General features: G+C 48.4%; 1 protein-coding gene and 2 pseudogenes across 1 annotated transcript; 1 reads left to right on the top strand and 2 right to left on the bottom strand.

Moving 5' to 3' along the window:
• Nucleotides 1-1139: 1139 nt before the first annotated feature.
• Nucleotides 1140-4146, top strand: LOC136467650 (cytosolic invertase 1-like). Its single transcript, XM_066466417.1, has 4 exons — nucleotides 1140-1796; nucleotides 2451-2882; nucleotides 2979-3537; nucleotides 3656-4146. The coding sequence occupies exons 1-4, from the start codon at nucleotides 1374-1376 to the stop codon at nucleotides 3949-3951; spliced, it is 1710 nt and encodes a 569-aa protein (XP_066322514.1). The 5' UTR covers nucleotides 1140-1373; the 3' UTR covers nucleotides 3952-4146.
• Nucleotides 4147-6224: 2078 nt separating this feature from the next.
• LOC136466103 (uncharacterized) lies at nucleotides 6225-7590 on the bottom strand (annotated as a pseudogene).
• An 896-nt stretch (nucleotides 7591-8486) lies between these two features.
• Nucleotides 8487-9236, bottom strand: LOC136466102 (glutathione S-transferase T2-like; annotated as a pseudogene).
• Between the last annotated feature and the right edge of the window lie 2301 nt (nucleotides 9237-11537).

Genomic DNA, 11537 nt, shown 5'->3' with positions numbered 1-11537 from the left:
GCGGCACGGCACTGCCCGGCCAAAAAAAAGAGGCACAGAGCCGGCCCGCTAGTCGGAAGCACGACGCGGCCACTCTCAGTCTCTCACCGCTCCCCCTGTCAAACCATAATCCCCATTCCCAGTCTCTCGCCGCGCCGCGCCTCTCTCTCTCTCACTCTCGTAGTCACTCCACTCCTGCCACCGCCGCGCCCACCAGAGGGTAGAGGAGGATCCTCACCTCCGCTCAGGCGCTCACCTCGACAGATCCGACGTCATGCGTCAACCTCCACGTGGCCAGGGGCTCCTTACCTCCACGAGGTCGCGCCCTGGAAGCGTCGCTGCCGGCGTGCCCCTACGGCCCAACCTCCTCTTGTCGTGCGTGGCCGTCGGCGTCGGGTGCGGGTGCGGCCGGATCCGCCACGGCCCTCTTCCTCGTCTTCACCCCCACGCCTCTGGAAGCCGGCGACCCCGTGGGGTAGATCTGCGGGAACAACTGCAACCACTACACCACAAACGGCGCCTACCACGCCAACATCCAGCGGCTCGCCGCCACGCTCCCCACGAACGCCTCCTCGTCCGGGAAGCTCTTCGCAACGGCCACCATTGGCGAGGTCCTCGACACCGTCTACGCGCTCGCGCTCTCCCACGGCGACGCCGACTCCTCCTGCCTCGTCCGCTACTCCGACCAGAACTTCCACTCCATCCCCTTCTCTTCTCGCCGGATCCGACGTCGAGCGCCGCCACCGCCTCCCGCCTCTCTCAGCCAGCGCCGCCCCCTCGCCACCTGCGCCCGGCCTGGAGGCGACAACGACGCCTCTGTTCCCCTCTCATCGGGCTGCTGGGGCGGCACGTCCTGCTAAGACGCTCGGGCTTTTCAGGCCGGCCCGGCCCGAAAAATGGCCCGACAGGCCATGCGTGGGCCATTGGCCAGGCCCGGTGCCTGGTTCGGCCCGGCCCGGGAGGCACGACGTGCCGTGCCGGCCCGGCCCGATGGACATCTATGACCCCGGCGCACCTCAGCCGAACCCACAAAATCCGACGCCGACCATCAACAGTCCCTGCTACGTGGGCGCGCGCGTTGCCCGTCCCCACACGTCATCTCTGGGCACCGCGCCCTTTATGTACCCGCCAAACCGCAACCCCCCTTCCCGCGCCGGAGCAGAGCCCGGACTCTGCAGCTTGACGCGGCACCGACTCCGGCTCGCCGGGAACGCAAACCCAGCGGCCAGCTCCGGTGAGCCCGTACTATACGAGCTCAGACTCTCTCTCCGACCTCCTGTTTCCTTTCTGTTACCTTCCTCGTCGCCGCCGTCTCGCTTCACGGCAGGGTGGGGCCCGCCCCGGGGGACCGTACGTATCCGGGCGCCAAGACGGGGACGGTGGCGGCGTTCGAGATGGAGGCGGCGGCGATGCGCAAGGCATCGTCGCAGGCGTCGCTGGCGGACCCTGACGACTTCGACCTGACGCGGCTGCTGAACCACAAGCCGCGGATCAACGTGGAGAGGCAGCGGTCGTTCGACGACCGCTCCCTCAGCGAGCTGTCGCTCGCCGGCGCGGGCACGGCCAGCCGCTGCGGATGGGGCTACTACGGCGGAGGGGTGGAGAGCTACGAGAGCATGTACTCCCCAGGCGGCGGGCTGCGGTCCTACTGCGGCACGCCGGCCTCGTCCACGCGGCTCTCGTTCGAGCCCCACCCGCTCATCGGCGAGGCCTGGGACGCGCTGCGCCGCTCCATCGTGTCCTTCCGCGGCCAGCCGATCGGCACCATCGCCGCCGTAGACCACTCCGCCGCCGGCGAAGTGCTCAACTACGACCAGGTAGTATGGTATAACACGACAACGGCATGCTGCTGCCTTTCTCGGACACACTTTCTTGCTCTGTGTCGTGCGTCCTAGTTGCTTTGCTTCTTAGGTAGTTGAATTCTGTTAGTACTCCTATCTTGATCGAGATTCTTTCTGGAAAGTAAGGGGATTATGCTGATCAAGATAGATACTTCAAAACTGTATGGTTACTTGGAAGAACGGGCAAGGGGCCAGTCCAAGAGTAGTATAGTGTAGTGTACACATATTTCGTACCTAGTAGTTGGCACATATTCCCTCTCATCAAAAATACATGCCATGTTTAATTTTTGTACAGTCTTTGACCACTAATTTCTTGTAGAACTCATATCTCTTAATTTCATCAAATTTATGAGATTATATATGTACAGTTGAATACAAATGTACACATATAAGTAATATGCTTGCGAACAAACTAAATGATCTAAAATTTATTGATGTTTGTAGTTTTTAAGGTTTAATTAACAAAACTCTATCCTAAATGATATGTTTTCTGACCGGAGGGAGTATTATTTGATAGTATTATGCAGAATAAGGCCGGAAATATTGTGTGTCGCTAAGTATAATCTTCATTCGTTTGATTGATGCGGGATGGAGCAGCTCACTTGAAGTGCGGTGCGTGCGCGCATGCAGGTGTTCGTTAGGGAGTTCGTCCCGAGCGCGCTGGCGTTCCTGATGAACGGGGAGCCGGAAATCGTGCGGAACTTCCTGCTGAAGACGCTGCTGCTGCAGGGGTGGGAGAAGCGGATCGACCGCTTCAAGCTCGGCGAGGGCGCCATGCCGGCGAGCTTCAAGGTGCTCAAGGACCCCAAGCGCGGCGTCGACAAGCTGGTGGCCGACTTCGGGGAGAGCGCCATCGGGCGTGTGGCGCCGGTGGATTCCGGGTTCTGGTGGATCATCATCCTGAGGGCCTACACCAAGTCCACCGGCGACATGACGCTGGCCGAGACGCCCATGTGCCAGAAGGGCATCCGGCTCATCATGAACCAGTGCCTCGCCGAGGGCTTCGACACCTTCCCCACACTGCTCTGCGCCGACGGATGCTGCATGATCGATCGCAGGATGGTAAGCAAGCAGAGCAGCCGAGTGTCAATGTCGTCGTCAAGAAATCCGTCTGTTAATTAAATAAACCGATCGATCGATTGATTGAATCGTATGCAGGGTGTGTACGGGTACCCGATCGAGATCCAGGCCCTGTTCTTCATGGCGCTTCGGTGCGCGCTGCTGATGCTGAAGCCGGACGCGGAGGGGAAGGAGATGATGGAGCGGATCGTGACGCGGCTGGCGGCGCTGAGCTACCACATGCGGAGCTACTTCTGGCTGGACTTCCAGCAGCTCAACGACATCTACCGGTTCAAGACGGAGGAGTACTCGCACACGGCCGTCAACAAGTTCAACGTCAACCCGGAGTCCATCCCGGACTGGCTCTTCGACTTCATGCCCACCCGCGGCGGCTACTTCGTCGGCAACGTCAGCCCCGCCCGGATGGACTTCCGGTGGTTCGCGCTCGGCAACTGCGTCGCCATCCTCGCGTCGCTCGCCACGCCCGACCAGGCCGCTGCCATCATGGACCTCATCGAGGAGCGGTGGGAGGACCTCGTCGGCGAGATGCCTGTCAAGATATGCTACCCGGCCATCGAGGGACACGAGTGGCAGATCGTCACGGGCTGCGACCCCAAGAACACAAGATGGAGCTACCACAACGGGGGATCTTGGCCAGGTCAGTAAATTATACTTCAGGATCGCCTGTTCGGGCAGTTGTCCCTCTGCACCATGGTTTTCAGAAACGCAAACCACTTGACCTATCTGAATGTACGGTACCTCACCTTTTTCTGCAGTGCTGCTGTGGCTGCTCACTGCGGCATGCATCAAGACGGGGAGGCTGAAGATTGCTCGGCGCGCCATCGAGCTAGCCGAGGCGAGGCTCGCGAGGGACGGCTGCCCAGAGTACTACGACGGCAAGCTGGGTCGCTACATCGGCAAGCAGGCGAGGAAGTTCCAGACGTGGTCCATCGCGGGGTACCTGGTGGCCAAAATGATGCTGGAGGACCCGTCTCACCTCGGCATGATCTCCCTGGAGGAGGAGAAGCCGACCAAGCCGGTGCTCAGGAGGTCGGCCTCTTGGACAGTGTAAGGCAACGGTCAAAACTTTTAGTCAGAAAGACACAAGCAGGATCGGAGTTCTTGTTCTTTGAGCTAACACTTCGATTTTCTCTGCAACTTCTTGCTTTCCGAGTTCCTACCGGCAAAGTACGCATGTCCAATGTTTTGGTGGGTTCCTATCCAGTTGCATGATATGTAAGTTTCTTTCATCGGGGAAAATAAGGAAACAACGAAAAGATTTTCCGTGTCATTTCCATGGCAAGAAGATGGCAAATTTTAGGTGAATCAACAGCTCATATTTTGACTCAACTTGTTGTGTAAGTGCAAATGCCGATACTAAGCTTTTAAAACTTTGGGGAAAAAATAGAGATACGACTAATCAAATAAAGTAAAGTATTTAGATTACATTAAAATATAGATTTAGTTATAGAGAAATAGAAAACAATATCCAGAAAAAGTTAGAAAATTTCCAAAACATTCTTATCAATGTATAAACATGTTTTAAAAACTTTGCATGTCAAAATTATGAGATACAACTAGCATGAGTGCAACAAACATTAATGTCAAGTGTATTCATGCTGGTTGCACATTATTTTTGATATTGCAGAAAGTTTTCAAAACACGTTTATATAATAAGATCCCTCAACCGCGCAGTCTACATCTTTTTTGTTACTGTTCCTACCATTGTGCACGTTTCAGCTACTGTTTGTCAGCCTTTGCGCTACTGTTTAAAGCCTGTTTTACTGTTTGAAACTCTGCTCTATTGTTTGAACACTGCTCACACATCACGCCATGTTTTCACTATGCCGCTACGCGTGTGTTCGGTAGTATATATCAATTAGAACGTTTTCAGAATTTTTTAGACTTTGCTCCATAGTTTTTCTCTTTCTCTCTAGCTAAATAAATATTGAAGCATCTAGAGATTTTTCATGTGATCTAAATATTTTACTAGAAGCATATCCCGCGTGTTGCTGCGGAAATTGCAGATTAGTGGATTGTGTAGTATGATGACGTGGACAATAAAATGCTTATATGTCCTGCCGATGTGGACATTGCGGTCGCATGTGCTAGTGGATTTTAATTGTATGTGATAGTGTATTGCCTAGTTGAACGGCTTGCATGTTGAGATAAATAGCTAGTGGGGTTTTGCTGAGTGAATTTTAATTCTATGTGATAGTGCATTGCCTAGTTGGACAGCTTGTATGTTGAGATAAATAGCTAGTGTGTTTTTGCTTTACAATGTTGAGACAAATAGCTAGTGGGGTTTTGCTGAGTGGATTTTAATTCTATGTGATAGTGCATTGTCTAGTTGAACGGCTTGCATGTTGAGATAAATAGCTAGTGGAGTTTTGCTTTATAAGAGTATAAGATTTGGATTTGTCGTGTCTCGATCTATCTCTAAATTTTCTCTTGATTTTTTTTAAACTTTAGATACATTTTCTGTGGTTTAAAAAATATATCAAATATTTATGATTTTTTATTAAAACAGAGCAAAACCACCTTCAAAACCACTCCAAACCCGTGCATGGAGACAATGTGAATGATTTTGAGAGTCTAAGGGGTAAGATGTGTGGCTATGGAGTTTGAGAAGAAAATTCAAATTGCGATGATAATTCGGAGAGGTAGAATAGTTTTTTTTAGCTCAGTGAACTTTAACTTAGTAATAGCGATGATAATTCGGAGAGGTAGAATAGTTTTTTTTAGCTCAGTGAACTTTAACTTAGGGCTTCTCCAATGGCCAGACTCATGATCCAACGTGGATTGGCAAAAGAGACTCAGACTCATCACCGTTGCAGAAGTCCGATACATGACGAAGAGAGAAGAATCGACCCCTACTTGAGAGTTGACTCGTCGTTAATAAAAAAAACAGAGTAGGCCCACCCCTCGGACAGATAGGCCGCTGAACCGAGTATAGGAAAATAAGTGCGGGAGGATGGGAAATAATCTGGAGTGATTATTTTACTTTTTATATTTAGGCCCCCGCTAGTTTCGTTTGGCAGTCGGCTCTATGGTAAGTTTTTAGGATTTACAATGGCTAAACAGATAGCTCATATAACTCACAGACAGTTGTTGTCTATTTGACTATCTATAAATCGTTTAATGTTTGCATGTAGCCGTGATCAATCATGAATATCATTTCTATGTACCATTATGTGTACCATTGTATTGTTAATTGATACAAAACAAATCATTCAAAGTAAATCATATATATTATATATATAATGTAATATAATATATTTCATAACTCAAATATAATATACGATCTTCTTCCCCATAAATCAAATATGATTTAAACATTTATGTCTAATTTTCTTTGTTTCCATGGCGTTTCCATATATGCTCAACAAGATCATCCCTAAGTTGTCTATGTGTTGGCCGTGCTTGGATAGCGGAATTCCTTCTAAGCACCTCCGCGAAGCATGGATTGGGGTTATCACTTGTATGCACTTCAGGCGGGAGCACTATTGTCACGCTTGCATTCTCATTCAAATCCAAGGAAACTCTAACCAATTCCTTCTCATCCTCCACTATCATACTGTGAAAGATAACACAAGCTTGCATTATGTTGGTAATGTCTCCCTGCTTCCATAACCTTGATGGTCGACGAACAATATAAAAGCGAGATTGCAATACGCCAAATGCACATTCGACATCTTTCTTCGCTCCTTCTAGCATCAATGCAAACAATTTGTCTTCATCCATTTGAGGGGCTGATATTGTCTTCATGAAGACCGCCCATTCTGGATATATTTTATCGGCGAGATAGTAGCCCATATCATACTATGTTCCATTTACGGTGTATTGTACCCTTGGAGCTTTCCCTTTTAGGACATTGATGAACAGTGTGACTTGTTTAGGACATTGATGTCGTTCTAAGATCCGGCGGTACCAAAAAAAGCATGTCATATACGAAGATTATGAGATGCCACTGCTTCAAGGATCATAGCAGGAACACCTTTGTCGCCACGTGTGAACATGACCTTTCGCACAATTCTTCCATGCCCAATGCATACAATCGATGCTTCCCAACATTCCTGGAAAACCACGAGTCTCATTTTCTTGTAAGATTTTTTTCTAGTTCATCGCTTGTAGGAGGGCGCAGGTACTCTTGACCAAAACATTCAATCATCCCTATGGCAAATTTTCCTAGAATCTCAAAACAAGTGATTGCCGTAATTTTTAGTACCTCATCAAGTTGGTCGGCCGACAAGCCATATGCTAGCATCCGGATTGCCGTGGTACACTTCTAAAGGGGTGAATGTCCATCCCTACCAGTTGCATCAACTCTTTGGGTAAAATAAGGATCCCAATTGCTAAGAGTTTGCACGATGTGCAGGAATAATGGTTTATTCATCCGAAACTTTATACGGAACATCTCATCGGTGTAGATAGGATTTGTAGAAAAAAAGTAATTAGCGACAAGATCATCATGACCTACTTCTCGATTCCTTGGTATGTACCTCCTTGGTCCACTTTGTCATCGGCGGTGAATCACAGATGATGTTCCTCCTTCGATGTCAGCCTTCAATCCATCTCCAATCTTCCTCACAAATTCTTCTACAATTTCATCCTCCGCTAGGAAACCTTCCATGGTGAACACCTCTGTAGGATCAAAGGCATCGGCTTTTGGTAGATCATCTTCATCATCGTTTGGTGGATGTGGTTCCATAATACTGGTAAAAACAACTACAGATCCTATGCCGACTGAATGGAGCCAAGCCACCTTTTTATAGTCCGTAACCTACGACTAGATGGAGATTCATACAGGAGATATGCAGTCGGTGGACAGTTTCACAAGGAGACATGCAGACAGTTGACTGTTTCACATAGGATACATGCAGATAGGTAACTAAAAAATCAAGTGACATGCAAGTAACTGAAAATTCAAGTGACATGCAGGAAACTAAAAATTCAAGTGACATGTAGGAAACTAAAAAATCCAAGTGACATGCAGGAAACTAAAAAAACATGACATGCAGGTAACTGAAAAATCAGACGTTTAGCACATTCACACAGGGAGACATGCAAACATTTAATAGGTTTACACAGCAGGTTCCATACAACATGTTCCATACAGCTAAGACCGAAACACTAATACTAAAACAAGACTGAAAATTATCATGCCATCAGACAACTAAGACTAAAAATTATTATGCCATCGGACAACTAAGACCGAAACACTAAGATTGAAAATTATCATGCCATCGGTAGAATTTTCAGCACATCTCACTATGGCTTTCTCCTTTTTCCTGGAGTAGAAATGAACAGATATATCAAGGATGGGTGCAGGTAACTGACAAGTAACATACATGTAACTAAAACAGCATGTGTGCATACCTGACTAAATCATTTCAGGAAATAATGTCTTCCTAAAACACTTCATAGCAGCAACACGCTCAGCTTTTTCTTCATCGGACATTGAACTTGTATTTTGAGAGATGAGAGTGTTGTAAGCATGCATCATCTTTGATTCCTTCTTAAGCCTTTTTGCCTTGGTGGTCTCCTTAGCTATAAGATGTGCCAGTCTTGTGCCAATACCTTCATGCGGTTTGCATTTAAATCTTCCTAGATTTTGCTAAAATTTTCAAGCTTCTCCACATCAATCGCCGATTCCTTAGATTTCCCATCATCATCCAAATTTGATCCTTTGGACTTCCCTTTTGTAGCACGAGCGGCCTTTTTGGCTGCCTTCTGTCCAATAGGTCGCTCATGCATTTCTTTAGTATCATCATCTTACTCCACTTCTCCTTCAATGTGATACGACTTCCTTTTACGCGCATTCCTTAGGTCTTCATTGTATGTTTTCCACTTTGGCACCTCTCGGCATATTTTCCAAACATTCTTTAGCACAAAGGGACCTAGCTTTGCCTTTTTGTTGTCTACCAAATATAACTTGTCTGCTGCATCAATCCACATCTGATCAGAATACCCACTTGTGAATAGCCTGCGAGCCTTTAGATATGCACATTCATACAGATCAGTCCACCAATTAATCTTGTGCCATCGATCATTGCCTTGCTTTGAATTTCTTTTCCTATGTGACTAGATAGTCATGTTGTATGACTTAACAACATCACCCTAATAATGCTCGTTATTCCTATCAGCTCCGACAGATGAATCTGTTGAATTTTTCAACCAAGCACTCATCAATTTCTTGTCTTCTTCTGGTGTCCACATGATCCGTAGTCCTGACATTCTCTGTATCGCTATCAACATCAATAGCCTGCTGGTCAGATAAAACTTCCACTTCTTGAGACGAACTTCTGCAGTTGTTAGGTTGTGGTGCACCCATTGAGGCAAAACTAATGCCAACATCGACGTGCCTTGGTGCCTTGAAAGGTGCATAATGAGATGGAACACCAACAAAATGTGAATTCTATGATAATAGGGTTGGTTGTTGAATAAACCCATAAATCCACTAGGGGGATGTGTGTTGTTGTCCCTGCAAGTATATATTTCTTATCAAATTTCTGTTGGATATGTATTTATCAAACTAACAGACAAGTAAAATAAGTAAAAGAATTCAATAACTAGAAAAAAATCAGTAGCTAGAAAACATTCAATTATCAATTCTAGTGAACTGACAACATCCAGTAGCTAGAAAAAAAAATCAATGATCAATTCTAGTGAACTGGCCACATTCAATAGCTAGAAAAAATAAAACGGTGATCAATTCTAGTGAACTAACAACATTCAATAGCTAGAAAAAAATTAGTAGCTACAAAACATTCAGTAGATAGAAAAAAAATCAGTGATCAATTCTATTGAACTGATAACATCCAGTAGCTAGAAAAAAAATTCAATGATCAGATAATTGTTCAGTTATCAGTAACTGAAAGCATTCAATAGTTAGAGTTGCAGGTTCCATATATTAGCATGTTTAACTGAAAAAGAACTAACTGAACTACCACTATTTCTCTGTTGTCTAGAAAATCACCAAGGCAACATAGCATATAGGTAACTAAAATAGAATCGCAGAACGTAGCAGGATAGATTTTCCTATGATGGCAAAACGTAGCAGGATAGATTTCCCTAGATGAGCAGAAATGCAGAATACGAATTCAATCAAATCAAGGCTATAGCCTATAGCTAAACGCGAGAATTGAAGCAAAAGGATTACGATGCCGGTTCCCAATTTGATTGATGTAGAGGAGAACTTGGACTGGTGGAGGCACATCTGCCATGTGAAGAGGCAACTACGCCAAATCCGACTAGGTAGCCTCGCCTACCATGGATTGGTGAAGAATCCAAGGCATCTGCCAGGGATTGAGGATGAATCGTACCAGCAGAGGAGTTGAGTGTTGGGGACGAGCTGCTTTCGTGACCGAGGAAGGGTGCTGCCACGCCGTTGAAACCAGCGAGGTTGGGTGCTGGGGATGAGCCACTTCCACGAGGAAGTCTGCTCGCCCCTGTCGCCGCCGGTGGCGTTGCTCGGGCAACGGCGGCTGCTCGGCCACTGGCACGCGTGGGCCGCGGTAGGGGTTTTATTCGGCTCTACCGCGCCACGGATCAGGGCGCGACAGTGCCGCGCCAAGATCGGTGGTGCGGCAGGCCTTGCCCCGTCAGCATTCAGCGATTCTGGTCGCCGCCACGTCAACCCTCTGCCGCGCCACCATGCATGGCGCGGTACAGACATTTGGCCACGCTAGGGTAATAGGCGCGGCCAAAAGTGTTGGTTTTTTTAAAAAACCGACCGTATTAGATTTAAAATTAATTTCTAAAAAATGTTAAAATTAAAAAAAAATCCCCCACCGCCCATGCCTCCGCCCAGCGCGGCCGAGTCCCTGCCCTCGCCCGATGCCTGAGCAGCGAGGCCAAGGCCCGAGAGTAGCGCCTACCCGATAGCAACCGCCCGAGTCCCGACGCTGCGGCGTTGCCTGTGCCTACGCCCCGACGGTGACCCGGGGTCACTGATGCAAGCCTCCCACACGGCACACACACCCGGCGCCCAGCGTCAACACCAGCGCACACCAACGCATCAACGTCAGGTCTCAACGACCGCCATCGTCTGTGACTATGTGTCTCCTAGTCCCCAGTCAGATCTTGACGGTAGATTTATGTGAATATCAGGTAGTTTGGGAATCCTCGGACCTGAATCCCAATTATCGGATACCCGAAACATCAGGTAGTGGTTTTTCGGGGCTAACATCGGGTAGTGTCAGGGACCAATATTAGGGTACCCGAAGAGAAGGAGCTAATGACCATCAACATTGATTCGTCCGCGCGATCAAGAGCGCGACTACACCGCTTGCCGGGTCCCTTCTCGTCTGACTACCGAGACCATGGGCCCTGCTTCGTCTGACCCTCGAGGGTTGGCTCCGCCTCGATGGGCACTACAGCCACGAGCCCCGTCTCGTCCAACCCCTGAGGGTTGACTCAGCCTCAAGCTAACTCCTGAGGGCCGGCTCGGCCTCGCCCGATGTCTGGGGGCCGGCTCCACTTTGCCCGATGTCCAAGGGCCGGCTCCGCCTCGCCCAACGTTTGGGGGCTAACTCCGCCTCACCCGACGTCTGCGTGCGACTCCTTCGTAACGATGCACACAAATAAGACAGGGCACTCAAGTCAACCACAATACCGAGGATCGTACCCTGTACGCCTGCAGGAAAGTACCGTTAG

Source organism: Miscanthus floridulus, chromosome 7, assembly GCF_019320115.1.
Source record: "Miscanthus floridulus cultivar M001 chromosome 7, ASM1932011v1, whole genome shotgun sequence".
NCBI classification, from domain to species: Eukaryota; Viridiplantae; Streptophyta; class Magnoliopsida; order Poales; family Poaceae; genus Miscanthus; species Miscanthus floridulus.
This window is presented reverse-complemented; position numbering and strand designations above follow the sequence as displayed.

Excerpts from the sequence above, each read along its gene's own strand:
- LOC136467650 (XM_066466417.1), top strand. The coding sequence starts at position 1,374 with ATGGAGGCGGCGGCGATGCGCAAGGCATCGTCGCAGGCGTCGCTGGCG. Across the intron at positions 1,797-2,450 it reads AAGTGCTCAACTACGACCAG|GTGTTCGTTAGGGAGTTCGT; the intron begins GTAGTATGGTAT and ends GCGCGCATGCAG. Across the intron at positions 3,538-3,655 it reads CAACGGGGGATCTTGGCCAG|TGCTGCTGTGGCTGCTCACT; the intron begins GTCAGTAAATTA and ends CTTTTTCTGCAG.